This window comes from Leptodactylus fuscus, chromosome 2 (genome assembly GCF_031893055.1).
Source record: "Leptodactylus fuscus isolate aLepFus1 chromosome 2, aLepFus1.hap2, whole genome shotgun sequence".
Lineage (NCBI taxonomy): Eukaryota > Metazoa > Chordata > Amphibia > Anura > Leptodactylidae > Leptodactylus > Leptodactylus fuscus.
This window is the reverse complement of record NC_134266.1, coordinates 192,036,066-192,053,483: the sequence shown is the minus strand read 5'-3', so window position 1 is coordinate 192,053,483 and position 17,418 is coordinate 192,036,066. Positions and strand designations below refer to the sequence as shown.

Genomic DNA, 17,418 nt, shown 5'->3' with positions numbered 1-17,418 from the left:
TGTTGAGAAAAACCATGCATGAAATAACCTTTGCCAAGCCAATTACACAATTATTCCTATAAAGTATAACTTCAGTTATAAAACTTCTTCCCATAAATGATACACAGGTAATACAACAGGGAGATTCTCTCAAAAGAGGCCCTGAATATTCTGTAATAAATCTTAATAAAACAATGTGTAATGTGCTTCTCAGTATATGAAGCTACAGACAAGCCGGTCAGATAGATGCGGTAGGCACTGGATAGCCAGCAGGATGTTTAACCTCGGTTTGTGACTTGCAGGTGCATACCTCCATACCCATTCACTCACTCACTCGACTTTTCATCAGGGTGGTGGTGTACAGTATTGAGCAATGTGTCTTCATGGTACAAACCCATTGGGTCACCAATTCACTCAAACGATGTCAGATGGGGTTTGTGAGATACCCAGTGGCTGAACAAGCTCTGAAGCAGCTGTTAATAATGATGAGGAGCGGTTTCACGCCATTTGGAATCCGTGGAACGCTTTCTGAGCAACTCAGACTATTTGAATCAATGGTCTATTGAACTCTCCCAGTCTTTCCTTACTGGAGTTCTCCCTCTGTCTCCTGTCTTGTCTTGTCTTTGTCTACTGGTGTCCCCCTTGTCTTTCTGATTGTGTAATGTGTTTTTGTTTGTTTTGATGACCTGTGTTGATTTCATTATCGCATTTGCACTGTTCCCTCAGTGGCGTGCTCTCTTTTTTAGTTTGTTCTCATTTTATTTTTTTTAAATGATGCTGGCTACCAAACCTGTTGTACCTTTTATTGTTAAAAATTCCTTAAATAAACAAGTTAAAAAAAAGAAATCTATCATTCTATCTTTTACATCCACTCCTGTGTTTTGCTTAAAACTGCCATAATAAATGTGTGTATGAGTCTAGCCCAATAAAAATTCTTGGCAAACATACCTGTAAAGCTAAACCTAACAAAAGAACAATTGTTCTCAAGGTCAAATAAAGAGAAGGCATTGCCAAGTAGATGCAGCAATTTAGCAATCCAATGTGAAATCTGGATATATAATAACATAAAGGTATATACATAGGCCAAGGAGAACATACCAATATTCCAGAGATATTTAGGAAAACTATTGTCTTATTTAGTACTTCTGTTTTGCTAAATACCATGTATTCACTGCTCTTTTGCAGTTTGTACATCGTGTTCATATGGCTTTTTCTACTACACTGTGTATTGTACTCTTGTCCTGTTACTCACACTGCATTTATTACATCCTCTTCTGTAAAACATATAATAATAATAATAATAATAATAATAATAATAATAATAAAAATAAAAAAACAATAATACATCATTTGAATACATTTATTCTGAACAATACCTGATCAAACTTATTGACATCATTGGACAAGAGATTTACAATTTGACCAGTAGTTGTTTTTCCCATGGCTGTATTACTGAGGCGAAGCGCCTAAAACAGAACAAACATTGCAAAATCCGTCATCCATGTGGAATTTTAATGTCTAATGCTCAAACTAAAAATGTTCTCACAGGCACTCAAAATGCTCACTTTAGGCCAAAACACTGAACCTTAACAGAAAATACATTAGTACTAGGATTCTTTTCTTGCAAAAGGAGAAAAAAACAGACATTTATACCATTAATGAGTAAACAGATATATAATGTATTAAAAAAGTGCATGTTTTCTGGGTGCCAAGACCAGCACTCGGAAAAGCAGCACAAAGAGTCAGAGGAAAAATGTGGATGACCCGTATATTAGAAACAGTTATAGGAGTTAGTTATGGAAAGCAAGTCTTTCATCCAGGGCAGGACAAAAGGACAGGTAGCAGAGGTACTGCAGAAGCCCAGAGGCCGTAGGTAGCTATGGCCCTGCAGGAACCTAAGGTAGCAGAGGTACTGTAGAAATCTGAAGGCCATAGATAGCTGAGGTACTGCAGAAGACCTAAGGTCTCAGGTAGCAAAAGTACTACAGGATCATAAAGGCCACAGATAGCAGAGATACTGAAGAACCTCTAAGGTCACAGGTAGCAAAAGTACTACAGGATCGTAATCGCCACAGGTAGTAGAGGTACTGCAGAAACCCAAAGACCACAGGTAGCAGAAGCCTGAAGGACATACAGTCCTATGAAAAAGTTTGGGCACCCATATTAATCTTAATCATTTTTAGTTTTAAATATTTTGGTGTTTGCAACAGCCATTTCAGTTTGATATATCTAATAACTGATGTACACAGTAATATTTCAGGATTGAAATGAGGTTTATTGTACTAACAGAAAATGTGCAATATGCATTAAACCAAAATTTGACCGGTGTAAAAGTATGGGCACCTCAACAGAAAAGTGACATTAATATTTAGTAGATCCTCCTTTTGCCTTTAGTCGCTTCCTGTAGCTTTTAATCAGTTCCTGGATCCTGGATGAAGGTATTTTGGACCATTCCTCTTTAGAAAACAATTCAAGTTCAGTTAAGTTTGATGGTCGCCGAGCATGGACAGCCTGCTCCAAATCATCCCACAGATGTTCAATGATATTCAGGTCTGGGGACTGGGATGGCCATTCCAGAACATTGTAATTGTTCCTCTGTATGAATGCCTGAGTCGATTTGGAGTGGTGTTTTGGATCATTGTCTTGCTGAAATATCCATCCCCGGTGTAACTTCAACTTCGTCACTGATTCTTGAACATTATTCTCAAGAATCTGCTGATACTGAGTGGAATCCATGCGACCCTCAACTTTAACAAGATTCCTGATGCCGGCATTGGCCACACAGCCCCAAAGCATGATGGAACCTCCACCAAATTTTACAGTGGGTAGCAAGTGTTTTTCTTGGAATGCTGTTTTTTTTGGACGCCACGCATAACGCCTTTTTGTATGACCAAACAACTCAATCTTTGTTTCATCAGTCCACAGGACCTTCTTCCAAAATGAAGCTGGCTTGTGCAAATGTGCTTTTTCATACCTCAGGCAGCTCTATTTGTGGCGTACGTGCAGAAACGGCTTCTTTCTCATCACTCTCCCATACAGCTTCTCCTTGTGCAAAGTGCGCTGTATTGTTGACCGATGCACAGTGACACCATCTGCAGCAAGATGATGCTGCAGCTCTTTGGAGGTGGTCTGTGAATTGTTCTTGACTGTTCTCACCATTCTTCTTCTCTGCCTTTCTGATATTTTTCTTGGCCTGCCACTTCTGGGCTTAACAAGAACTGTCCCTGTGGTCTTCCATTTCCTTACTATGTTCCTCACAGTGGAAACTGACAGGTTAAATCTCTGAGACAACTTTTTGTATCCTTCCCCTGAACAACTCTGTTGAGCAATAACAAAGCAGAAAAGTCTTCAGCACAAAGGGTATATTCAATAAAAAAATAACTTTTATTCACAAAAACATAAAAAGATGACAAGGCACAGATATGAAAAAGGTAAGGTTTTTTCCATCTTTTTATGTTTTTGTGAATAAAAGTTATTTTTTTATTGAATATACCCTTTGTGCTGAAGACTTTTCTGCTTTGTTGTTGGACTATTTTTTGCCCTAACCGGAGGGCGTTTTTTCGGGCACTCAAGGGTAAAACGGACTCTATTATATTAACGAATTTAAGAGCTGTGGACATTCTCCTGTGTTTTTGTATGTTGAGCAATCTTTGTTTTCAGATCATTTGAGAGTTGTTTTGAGTAGCCCATGATGCCACTCTTCAGAGGAGATTCAAATAGGAGAACAACTTGCAATTGGCCTCCTTAAATAGCTTTTCTCATGATTGGATACACCTGACTATGTAGTTCAAAGCTCAGTGAGGTTACAAAACCAATTTTGTGCTTCAGTAAGTCAGTAAAAAGTAGTTAGGGGAATTCAAATCAATAAAATAAGGATACCAAAGTTTTTGCACCGGTCAAATTTTGGTTTAATGCATATTGCACATTTTCTGTTAGTACAATAAACCTCATTTCAATCCAGAAATATTACTGTGTCCATCAGTTATTAGATATATCAAACTGAAATGGCTGTTGCAAACACCAAAATATTTAGAACTAAAAATGATTAAGAGTAATAGGGGTGCCTAAACTTTTTCATAGGACTGTAGGAAGCTGTGAAGTGCACTGGCTTTTAGTCGTGGCTACCCGGCTTTTGGTCCGGAACCTGAGGCGGCCTCCGCCTCAGGTTCCAGACCAAAAAACTCCGTCTGAACTTACCCTAAGGCCACAGGTAGCTGAGGAACTGCTGAAGACCTAAGGCCACAGGTAGCAGAAGCCTGAAGGTCATAGGAAGCTGTGGTATTGCAGACACCCTGAGGTTAAGTTCACACTGAGTATTTTGGTCAGGATTTTGAAGCCATATCCGCCTCAAAATCCTGACCAAAAAGACGGCTCCCATTGAAATCAATAGGAACTGCTCAAGTTTTTTCCGGGAGTCGTTTCTTCCGATTCCCAGAAAAAACAAGCAAGATGCTCATTCTTCAGGCTGTTTCGCCTCGCTATTCAGCCTGAAGACACACCCTCCTTCGGATAAGGACCATTCATCGGGCCTAAAACGGAGGGGAGTGCGCGGCTGGATGCCGATGCAGTGCACCGGCTTTCAGTCTCGGCTACCCGACTTTTGGTCCGGAACCTGAGGCGGCCTTCACCTCAGGTTCCGGACCAAAAAACACCATCTGAACTTACCCTAAGGCCACAGATAGCTGAGGTACTACTGATGACCTAAGGTCACAGGTAGCAAAAGTACTGGAGGAGTGTAAAGGTCACAAGTAGCTGAGGTACTGCAGAAGCCCAAAGGCCACAGGTAACAGAGATACTGCAGAAGCATGAAATACAAGATGGAGGCAGAAACTAGTATATGGTATACAGAGAGTCCAGAAAAAAAACCAGCAAGGATGCATACTAACAGATCAAGAAACTGAAACTGACAGGCAAGCTAGTCCCAGGGCCCGATCTGCCATGAGGCCTCAGAAGGAAGACGGACAAGTCCCTGAGGTGGCAGCACTGAGAGTATTTGTTGGGTGAACCTTGCAAGATTGGGCTTGGACTAGGGTAGTTGATTAAACATAAACAGTGTTACTCACCTTCCCTGGGCTCCAGTGCCAGTGTTTGAGCCTCTTCTGGTCTCTGAGACATCAAGAATAACGTCAGAGTCTGCTGAGATCTATGATTGAGCCTCAGTGGTCATGTGGATCACATCGGTGTCATGACGTATAAAGACACCAATGTAACTTGCATGACCGTTGAGGCCCACTCACAGACATCAGTGTCTGTGACGCTATTCCAGGCATCTGTAAGACCGGAAGCAGACCAAAGAAAGGAGTCAGATCCCAGGGGAGGCGAGCAACACTGTTTATGTTATGTTCAATCACCTACCCTGGGCCTCCACTCATTATACTCTGAGGCCTGAAGAGAATCTCAACATTTCAAAATCATAGGGCCATTTTGGGACCATTACTGTGTGGAAAGACTACTGTGAGACATTATATTGTGTGAAGGGGCTGCTATGGGACATTATACTATATGGAGGCCATTATGGGACACTATACTGTCTGAAGGGCATAATGTGGGATATTATACTGTGTGAAGGGGTCACTAAAAACATTGGGGAAACCTGGAGGAGGACATAAAATAGTGGAGGCAATCTGGAAGGGGACATTATATTGTAGACAAATCAGTGCCACGGTCAACATCATCCAATGCTTTAACATAGAATCACTGGTGAGCATATTACTGTTGGACTAAAAGAATGCACGTCACTACTTAAAGAAGTACTCCAGTCAAAAAAAACATTTCCCTCTTTGAGCCTGGTGTATAGTGGAAAATGATTAATAATTTCACAACAAAACCATCACTAAGTTATTCTACAATATTACAGTACACAAAGGTTCATTTTCATATGGGGGAGAATTTACTGAAGTGCTTCTTTAGAGTAGGTTCATCTTTAACTGCAGTTGTTTAGTAAAAGTAGCACTGGTATATATATAAAAAAAAAAACCCCAATATAAATTTTGATCTACAAACATCAAACAGTTTTGCGAGTCTTCTGACAGTACTTGGCAGCAGCTGTGGAGAACTCCTTAAACAGGTATGGTATTTGTTGTGAGAAACTGCATAACTGTTAAAAAAAAAAACTTGTAATCTGGGCGTGCAGGTCTTGCAAGTACACCTAAGATGGTCCTTAACCCTTACTTGACCTTCACCAACTCAAACCTTTGCATCCTTCAACTGGTGTTACCTCATCGATTCTGGTGCTGCAGGAATTTCTTTTCTAGCCCCCCCCCCCATTCTTGAGTCTTTGGTGCTGTCAATTTCAGCACCCAATATACTAATTAGGTTCTCTACTGTCAGGTGTGTGCTCCTTGGCTGGAGAAGACAGCTCAGGATCACCCAACTCACTGTAGAAACAATAATTGGCATACATTGGGTAATGACACTAACCCCACCAATTGCTCAAGAACGGTGGGGGTCACAGCAAAACTTCCAACTGCAGCAGAATCAGAGCGGCAGCACCTACTGGAAGATGAAAATAGTTGGAGTTGGTAGAGAGAATGAAAAGTCCTCTTTAAGAAAAAAAGACCACCTGAAAATCCAGGTACTTCAAGCTTTTCAGCTTGGCTGAGAAAAACCTATAACTAAGCCTTTTTATATTACTTTTCTGCCTCCCATTTTGTTTTTTTTATACTTTTTATTATTGTTTTCAACCATACGAGTGATTGGAACAGATTTATAAAATGACAGGAAACAAATAGAAACTAGGCCATTGGCATAGCATACCATAAAGAGAAATAACATAAAACAGTAATATAATAATAAAGCATTTTCACCAATGACCTTTCATTACCACCTAGTGTTAATACAACACAGGCTGCTAAAGTAACTCCTCACCTTTTTATAAATCATGTGGCACATTGCCACACGAAGCTTCATGCCAGCTCGAAGAACATGATAAAAATAAATGTGATGAAGAACTGCCAATAGCAAGGTACAGACAGACAAGGCAGCAGCGTTTATGTAGGCATTTGCCAGGGCGGCATCACTTGGGTCATCCATCTCAAAGTAGCTTATAACATTTCCAAGAAAAATAGGTTGGATCACTTTGACACTTTCCTAAAAGGAAGGAAAGAACATCTGAGGCGTAAGAGGGAATTACAGAACTTACGGGAAGAAAGGAATAACAGTTATCAAACACTTTAGTTTCTAGTACACTCAAATTCCAAACAAGGTGTAGCCATTTACAAGCAAGTGCAGAAGCTCCATACAAAACCTGAAAATTCAGGCTTCAATATGTCATACATAGAGAACTCCAGAAGCTGAGCTTTATGTGGCTGTTTGCATTATCACTGAATCAATGAGCTGTCACTAATCCTAAGTAAGTGAAGGGTCCTAGTGATTAGAGAGAAGCAAAATCTCACAGGCATAAAGACAACTAAAGTCCTTCACTTCAAAGACCTCCTGACCTCTCACTCCCTCCTTCAGGGGAGAGGACCTTCATCTCCTGCAAGATGTGCTAAGCCACCAGGTTCGAGGAATACCCGGTTTCCTGCCTTTTAGGCCTTATATTTAAGGATGTCCAAATAGCACCATGGAAGCTCATGGAACCTCTGCAAATGTTGTAAGTAGTTCTCTTTAAGGCCGGGGCCCCACATGGCGTAAACAGCACAGCAAAAAAAACCGCAGAGTTTTACAGTCCATGCGAATCCCATTCACACATTGTGGAAAATTACATGCATCGGACAAGCTGTGATTTTCAAAACCACTGCGATTTTGGAAAATCACAGCATGTCAATTATACCTATAGAATTGTCAGTGGTTTCCCTTTAGGTAGAATGGAAGCATGCATTAGGTAGGATCTTAGCTTTAGAGGGGTTTTAAACTTGTAGAAGATTTCAGGAAAATACCTCTCCCTAAAATTACAACATAACAGCAGCTACTGGTCGAGAAATGCAAAAATCTCATGAGTGATACCACACATTTACCTCAATAAAAGTAAAGAATCCTAGGACAGAGTAAGATTTCCAGTGGCAACGTATAATAGCCTTTGTCAGGCGTGGAACGCGACCCTGTTTTTGAGCTTCTTGTAATTCTTTGTCCCAGTACCTAGAAGAATCAAATAAGCGGAATATTAATAACGCAGCACAAACAGTAAATGTTCTTGGTTTCACTAGTTTACTGTATACCATGAGAAAAGTAGCAACTTTACCTAACATTGGTACTTTTGCAATTAGTACATACACCGTATTTTTCGGACTATAACACGCACTGGACTATAAGACGCACCTAGGTTTTATAGGAGGAAAATAGGGGGAAAAAAATTTTGAAGCAAAAAATGGTAAAATATTTAATGTATGGGAGTTGTAGTTTTGCAACAGCTGCAAAGTCACATTGACAGGTGACCCTGCAGCTGTACGGAGATCCATAGAGTGTTTTTTTTTGCGGGGCCAGATGTACTTTTTCTACCATTTTGGAGAATGTCTATTGCTTAGATCACCTTTTATTTAAATCAGAGGCAAAACGGTGAAAAAAATAACCCGGCGGTTTGGTGCTTTTGATTTTGACATTCTGTACAGGAAAAATATTAGTAGACCAAGCATTTTCAGACACAGGGTCTGTACTCACCAAAGACGCCTCTGTCTTCTTCTGCAACCCCTCTCTTTCCTGTCACCAGCCGGCAGAGTCACTGGGCATGTCAGTTCAGCCATTTTCCTGTGGCCGAACGGACGCTCGTGTAAGAGGCCACAGGAAAATGGCCAACAGACACGTGCAGTCAGCTCTGATGGCTGATGATGTAGCAGAGAGGAGTCAGCAGAAGGAGAGTCTTCGATGAGCACAGGGGATACCCCCTTTGCTTTCTGAGCACAGGGAGAACGCACCCTGCGGTGCGGATCAGAATAACAAAGGAAGGAGAAGAATAGCCCTTCTAAGGGTCTGTTTTTTGGAGAGGAAAAAATCCGCTTCAGGAATTAGGAAATGGTCCAATATGGTATTTGTAGAAAAAGATTTCTAATTAAAAAATCCCTTTGAGGGTGCATTCACACGTTGTCTTTTGGCTCGTAATCTGGCACGTAGACGCCGCGGGAGCTTTTGCGGGCCGTATACGCTCCCATTGATTTCAACTGGAGCGTGGATCGTATACGCGACGCTATTTTGCGGCCGTGATTTTGCGGCCACAAAACCACGGCCGCAAAATAGCGCCGCGTATACCATCCATGCTCCCATTGAAATCAATGGGAGTGTATACGGCCCGCAAAAGCTCCCGCGGCGTATACGTGCCAGATTACGAGCCAAAAGACATCGTGTGAATGCACCCTAATATGTGTTCCTACAGCAGATATTATAGTATGTCATGCACAGCATTTTTTTTTTGTGTGTGTGTGGGGGGGGGGTATCATGCTGTCCCAGCTTTATGCTAAGATCCCACAACGCGAATCACCGTTTGGTGAAAAATGGTGCGAAAAAAAAAAAACTGCATTAACACTTCAGTTCTTCACTCTGATACTTTTGCATTTTGCCTACCCCATACAAGTCTATGGGGAGAACACAGTATTCTCACACATACAATAATAATGTAGTGCGTTTATTAAAATGCTGCATCACCAATTTCAATTTGGGAATGAGAGTAAAAAAATTTCATTACATTTGCTGGGACTGTAAATAGGTGCACAAACTCAAGACTGGAAGTCAGGGAAAGACAAGCTAGTATGCCAATAGCATTCAGGGAAACCAGACACTAGGATTAGCAGCCAAAGTCAAGCTGAATCAACAACCAAAACACATGTCAAATTAGTTAAGACAGTTGAGGGCGAGTAACTAAACGAGCAGGTAAGGAGTAGATTACACTTTACATTACACAGTATTTCTACACATAACTTAGCACTAGTTTCTGTCCGTCACATGAAGAATATGTATCCAGACTAAGCTGGTGCTGGACAACAAATATGGCTACTGGTGGGTAACTTGGCATTTCTAGAGGTACTTTTAGTAATGGTTCAGCTGTGTGTGTATTTCTTGTGCTCCTCTTTATATTTAACTAGCTGGTACCCGCGACTTCGTCTGCGGTGATTGTAGAAGTGGGTATATACAGGCGCGGGTAAGGTTTTCGTACTGTGTATAAGGTATGGGATATGAAATATAACTGTGTCTCTTGTTTTTGCTTTAATTCTGAGAGCACATGAGACTTTTGTGATGAATGTAATTTGTATTTCAGCTGCTATACGGTGTTGTAAGAAACTGTACATAGTGTCTTTGGAACAGAAGTATTTCAGGTTAATATACTTCAATATACGACATTGTATGATTTGTTATTTTCCGCCAGTACATGTAAGTTTTGGGCACGTGATACTCTCGAGCAAGCAACATAAAGTCTGGCCCTGTGCATGACAGTTTAGTAACTCCATGCGCCTCTTAGTAATAGCAATTAACCCCATCATGTCCCTCACATTAACCCTTGTGTAAGAGTTACTGATATGTGAGAGACTTGGAGGTAATAGTTAAGTATCTTCATTATTGAGGTTTTTTATTAGTCCCTACATATGTCTCACATATTAGTAACCTTTATATGGGGCACACAGGGGTTAATATGAGGGACATGATGGGCTTCATTCCTATTAATATGAGGCACACAGGGGTTAATATGAGGGACATGATGGGGTTTATTCCTAATAATGTGAGGCACACAGGGGTTAATATGAGGGACATGATGGGGTTTATTCCTAATAATGTGAGGCACACAGGGGTTAATATGAGGGACATGATGGGGTTTATTCCTATTAATATGAGGCACACAGGGGTTAATATGAGGGACATGATGGGGTTATTCCTATTAATGTGAGGCACACAGGGGTTAATATGAGGGACATGATGGGGGTTATTCCTATTAATATGAGGCACACAGGGGTTAATATCAGGGACATGATGGGGTTTATTCCTATTAATGTGAGGTACATGGAGTTACTAAGACTAAGCTAATAACCCCAAATGCCTGACATTAATGAGAACAGTAATCCTATGTACCTGTGTGTTTTTCAGTTTCACTTTGCTAGCAGCTTCCTCTTCTCCTCGGGGAATGTTGGCAGGATGCAGACGGCATGAGCTATCACTATAGCAGGCAGAGACCTGAGCGATTAAGCTCCACCCCCTGGGTTTCCTGCACCCCTTTCAAAGGGAGTGTCCTTATGCTTGAGCTCTAGCAGAGCACTTAAGGGACTTCATTTAACTCTTGCAGGTCCTGTGCTGCTGGTGTGCCAGTGAAATATGGCAGGAGTGCCACTCTTGGCATGTGTGCCAGGGGTTGCTGACCTCTGCTGTAGAGGGTAATATGAATTTTGTGGCTTGCTATGGTCCAAAGTGTGTGAGATTGCAGAAATAGTGATGTGAGTTTGGGTTTTGTGGGGGTCCTGGGAAAACCGTATGTGCGCTATTGTGACGAAAAGTAGCCTATTGCGCAATCGAGTGTAGTGACTATGTTTGTGGAAAATTTCAGCCAAATCGGTCGAGCGGGTTTTGTGTGATTGAGGAACAAACATCTAAACATCCAAACACACAAACATCCAAACTCACAAACTTTCACCTTTATAATATTAATAGGATGAAAATAGGTACAGTTGTTTGATAACATCTATTTTTGTATAAACTTTATTATTTGCTATATTTATTATTATACTACATATACTTGAGTATTTGTAGCAATGGGAATAATTAGATCCACACCAACCTGTCTGTTGTTATGTGGTTTTATTTCTGCCTGTTACAACTTTGCTATGAAATAAAGTTGTTTGATTTTGATACTTTGTGATTAATTTTTTAGCAATATAATTAGTATTTGTGTCTGCTAGAATTGTTTTTTTGTGTTTTTTGTTTTTGTTTTTTTTTTTTTACATGTCTGTTTTTGTAAATACATGAAGTCCCAATGAATTAACAATTCCAGAGCTTTTTTTTTTTTTTTCTGGTAACCCTGCATTGTGCTTTTCCTCTTTTTAGAAATTTAGGAATAAATTGAGAAGCAAGCTTCTTTTCCAAGAAGTATGTTGCTATACAGTCTTGATGATGATGTGATTATATTATGGAGAATATCATTACTTACTATAACAGACATATTGGGAGAGGTGACAAGTCCGCTAAATCTGAACAACACTGACAATGCACTGAAGAATGGTATGAAACAGAATAAAAACTAAATTATTTCCGTGTAACATAACCTGCTGGAGGACACTGGAATAAATCCTTGCAGGAACAAAGACAATAGATTGACAGCGTCTCTAATAACACAGGCATCCATTTACTGGCAGCAGATATATTTCTTAGCAGATGAGGGTAAAGAAGCAGCCAAACCCTATCAGTATTTCCCCTTCAGAGCTGAGGGCTGTGTATATTATGAGGTTACTCGTAATTAGACTTTCACAAGTTTCCTGAAGAAGGAAATATGGTGTTGTGATAGTACTGTAATGGCGGAAATATCGTCAGATAGAGGCTCCATAATACTTAAAGTGAAACAGGATGTACAATAAGTTACTGACATGGTGCATGGCAGCCGCCTCATTTCCTTAACAAAATATGGAAGTCACAATTTCCTCACCAGCAGTCGTCAGATGTTAACAGTAAATGACAGCGAAATAGTCTATACCGTATCATTTCTTCTCAAATCTATACTACACATCTCAGATCTACATGAACAATCAGCGCCGCACCTCCCATGAGGCGACCTGAAGCGACCGCTTCAAGCGGCGCTATGCCCGGACCTCGGGAGGGCGGCATTTTTGCTGACCTAAGCCAGTCCAGGACAAGCTGTCCTGGACTGGCTTAGCGTCACCGTGTCTGCAGCCCGACACGGGAGGCGAGCGGTGTATTGGGGCGGCCCTGCTGGACGCAGCGCTGGTCCAGCGGCCGCCCCTCACACTCAGGCAGAGAGCAGGTAATCTCCCTGCCTGCTCTCTGCCTGCGAACGCTGCTCGCTCCGCTCGGCCATGCCCCCTTTCCGCTCGGCCCAGGGCCTTTTCTTGCGACCCCGCCCCCTCAACACCGCCCCTCCTCCGGGGGCGGGCGGCTTTCTGACGCCGCTTCAGGCAGCAGAAAGCCCAGGTTCACCCCTGATGAACATACACAGGCCTAATAAAACACATCTGTGTTCGGCGTTTGCAAGCAGTACTTTTCTCTCTGAATGAATCGTGCGGACACTGCGCAGAAAATACACAGCTCCCATTACAGTCTATAATAATAATAATACATTTTTTCTTATCTCCTCCTTTACTTCTCTCTTTTCTTTCCTTTTCACTAATTCACCATGTCTACAAAATGTAATATTATCGACCTGTTTTGGTTCACAATAGCTATAGACAGTTGAGATTATCTTTCTTAAATGTATCTTGTATTATTACTGTATACAAGTTATACCAATATGCTCATCCTGTGGAACGCTATATCTACGCTTTCTCTTCTTATCATTGTTTCTGTATAACTTGTAAAATACCAATAAATATTGAATAAAAAATAATAATAATAATAATAATAATAATACATTTTATTTATATAGCACCAACATATTTCGCAGCGCTGTACAATTTGTAGGGTTCAAATACAGACAGAAAGATACATTACAAAGAAAGTCATTTCACACAGTGGGACTGAGGGCCTGCTCACAAGAGCTTACAATCTATGAGGTAGAGGGGGGTGACACAAGAGGTAGCAGGGGTGGTATTGTTTATGCAGAGATCAGACACTTTTGTAATAGAGGTGACTGTAATAACACAAACATAAGACTTTATGAGCCGTCACCAGTCGTGTCCTTTAACATGTGGATGGAGCTTGGACCTATAAAGTTAGCATGAGATGACATCATATCATGTGGGGAAATGTGGGAGCGGAGACAGAGGAGGGTTAAGGGTTTACATTAGAAATTGTGATAGGCTTGTCTGAAAAGATGCGTCTTTAGTTTGCGTTTGAAGCTGTAGAAATTGGGAGTTAATCTGATTGTCCGGGGTAGAGCATTCCAGAGAAGTGGTGCAGCTTGGGAGAAGTCTATGGGGTCCATGGGGTTTCTTTGCTAACCACTTTTTAATGCGTTCGGTATTCCGTTTAGGGGGTCCCCAAGCGGACTCCCCGAACAGAATACCAAACACAGATCTGAACCAGGCCTAACTCAAAGGAAGAGATCCAACATTTTCTAAAAATAACATATCTTTATACCACCTATGTCACTTATTTTACAACATCTGCATGGATGTTACGCTAAAGACATTGAGTGTTCATCTATTTAGGATGGATACTTTTGCAGTATCAGCAAAGTAGGTGATATTTCACCAAAAGTCTAGAAAACAATGCAAGTACAGTCCACTGTGTTGTAGATTTTCACTACTGATTTCAGGTTCTTTCACAGGAAAAATCCTGCAGTAAATCAGTAATAAAAATCTACATATAAAACATGCAAATTCTGGCTATGATCATGCTGTAAATTCCACTACAAATATCCAATAGATCAGGCATGTCAAACATGCGGCCCGCGGGCCGCATGCGGCCCTTTACAGGCATATCTGCGGCCCGCACAAAAGTCTCAAACTTTGTCTCTAAACTTTAGAGACAAAGTTTGAGACTTTTGTGCGGGCCGCAGATGTACAAGGAAAGTGAGCGGTGGATTGGGGCGACCCTGCTGGATGCAGCGCTGCTCCAGCGGCCGCCCCTCACCCTTCGCAGAGAGCAGGTCTCCCTGCCTGCTTTCTGCCTGCTCCGCTCTGCTCCCTCCACTCCGCCCCCTCCTCCCCCCACTCCGCCCCCTCCGCCCCACACGCCAGGTGATGTGGCCACGTAATCATGCCCACACCCGACATATGCCTGCGTCCTACGCGGTCTCACAAGACCGCTGCACAGGCTGAAAAGCAGAAGCAGGTGAGCTTCTGCAGAAGAAATTGTGATTTTTCAAGTATTTAACCCCTATCCTACGGATAGGGGATAAATACTAGATTTCTGATGATGGGGGAAGGGTTGGGGTGCTGGGGGAGGGGGGGGGGATTTTTGATGTCTGTCTGGCCCTTCCTTGGGCTTGAGGACTGGTTTTTTCCCACCCACCTTGTAATTCTTTCACTTGAGGGTTAATTGGAGCATTACAGTCTGTAGTGCTCCTATTAACCCCCAAGTGCAAGAATTGCAAGTGGGTGGGAAAAAACAGTCCTCAGGCCCAAGGAAGGGCCAGAAATCCAGAAGCCCCCCTCCCCCAGCACCCCCCCCCCCCCAGCACTCCAACACAATAATGGTGTCTGCCAGCTTTAACTGAGGTGCCATTTTACCGGCAATCGCAGGCACCCGGAGCAAGATTCGGGGCCTGCGTGCATTTTTATGGCAGCCGGGAGCCTTGTGAGGCTCCAGCCTGTCATTCTATACTTTCTATTGTAGGCTACTCTATGTAACCTGCAATAGAAATGCCGGATTTTTGCGATGCATGGTATTAGTGATCAGTCCCCTAGGCCCTAACCATTAGCTGCTGTGTGCGGCCCTCGCAACAACCTCTTGTTACTCATGTGGCCCTCGGGGTACCCCGAGTTTGACATGCCTGCAATAGATCACCTACAGTGTGGATGTATCCTCAGCCTGTATTCATACCACAGCCACATTAATATCACTATCAAGGTAATGTCACTGTAATGTATGAGGGATCCATTTTTTACAGCTGTTTTGCACCACAGCCATGTAAATGCAGGTGTAGGTTCAGTCAAACCTCTTAAACCAGTCCTGCAGAACAAGTGGTCAGATATATGCAACTGTAAATGCCTTGAAATCTGATTATGTCATTGTCTGCTATAAAAAAAATAATGCTACTGCTCTGGTAGGGCATATTGGCAGGGCAGGCCTTATGATAAAATGGCTTTTAAAGGTTTTAACCCAAGTTTTAATGTTATCCCTTCTCCACAGGATAGGGAATAATATAGTGATTGGTGGGGTCTGACTACTGGGAGAACAAGAGTCCAGTTCCCATGTCCAAATGGAGCACTAAGCCAAGCATTCCCTGTCTATGGGACTGCCAGAGATAGCCCAGTGCTGTGCTCAGTCATCTCTGGCATTGCCACAGTGAATGAAAAGGACGGCAGTGTCCTGTGTGGATAAGAATGAATATTAAAACTTGGGCCAATCCTTTTAATTATCTATAGGAAATCTCAGGTATCTTCTCTGTATTTATCCTAATCAATGTCTATCAGGTCAATAAGCAGAGCAGTAGCATATACAGTGCCTTGCAAAAGTATTCATACCCCTTGAATTATTTCACATTTTGTCATCTTACAACCACAAACTTAGAGGACCTTTCACCATATCTGGGCACAGGCAGTGTTATATACTGCCAGAAAGCTGACAGTGCGCTGAATTCAGCGCACTGTCGGCTTTCCCGATCCGTGCCCGGTGTAAAGTGCTATCGGTCCCGGTACCGTAGCGCTTTACAGTCAGAAGGGCGTTTCTGACCATTAGCCAGAGACGTCCTTCTGCCTTGCGGCGCCAATCGCGCTGTGCTGTGGAGCGGGGAGGAACGCCCCCTCCCCTCCTGATAATGCTAGTCTACGGACAAGCTGTGTGAGCAGAGGGAGGGGGGAGTTCCTCCCCGCTCCACAGCACAGCGCGATAGGCGCCGCGAGGCAGAAGGACGTCTCTGGCTAATGGTCAGAAACGCCCTTCTGACCATAGAAGAGCTACGGTACCGGGCCGTAAGCTCTTCACACCGGGCACAGATCGGGAAAGCCGACAGTGCGCTGAATTCAGCGCACTGTCAGCTTTCTGGCAGTATATAACACTGCATGTGCCCAAAAGTGGTGAAAGGTCCTCTTTAAAGGCACCTTCTTGACATTTTAAGTGACAGACCAGGGAAATGATACATGTTTTTCAAAACTTTAATCAAATAAAAATCTGAAAAGTGTGATGTGCAAAAGTATTCAGCCCCCCATTCCCCCATATGAATACTTTGTAGAGTCACCTTTCACTGAAATTACAGCTGCAAATCTTTTGGGTAGGTCTCATGTCTCTACCAGCTTTGCACATCTAGAGACAGAGACAGAGCCCATTCTTTTTTGCAAAATACCTCAAGATTGGATGGAGAGCGCCTGTAAACAGTAATTTTCATGTCTTGCCACAGATGCTCAATGAGATTTAGGTCTGGACTTTGCCTGGGCCATTCTAACACATTAATATTCTTTGTTCTAATCCATTCCACTGTAGCTCTGGCTGTACGTTTAGGGTCATTGTCTTACTAGAAGGTGAATCTCCATCCCAATCCCAAGTCTTTTGCAGCCTCCAACAGGTTTTCTTCCCAGATTGTCCTGTATTTAGCTCCATCCATCTTCCCATTAACTCTTACCAGCTACCCTGTCCCTGCTCAAGAAAAGCCTCCCCCCAGCATGAAGCTGCCACCACCACGTGTCACAGTGGGGATGGAGTGTTTAGGGTGATGAGCAGCGTTATTTTTTCATCACACATAGCACTTTGCATTTA

At 42.3% G+C, this 17,418-nt stretch overlaps 1 protein-coding gene across 1 annotated transcript in view; it reads right to left on the bottom strand.

Moving 5' to 3' along the window:
- ABCC4 (ATP binding cassette subfamily C member 4 (PEL blood group)) overlaps positions 1-17,418 on the bottom strand; it is a 222,411-nt gene that overhangs the window by 173,398 nt on the left and 31,595 nt on the right. Inside the window, exons 3-5 of the mRNA XM_075265322.1 lie at positions 7,938-8,058; positions 6,847-7,068; positions 1,356-1,445 (exon numbers count right to left, since the gene is read on the bottom strand). Coding sequence (XP_075121423.1) covers positions 1,356-1,445; positions 6,847-7,068; positions 7,938-8,058 — 433 coding nt within the window. The remainder of the gene's footprint in view (positions 1-1,355; positions 1,446-6,846; positions 7,069-7,937; positions 8,059-17,418) is intronic.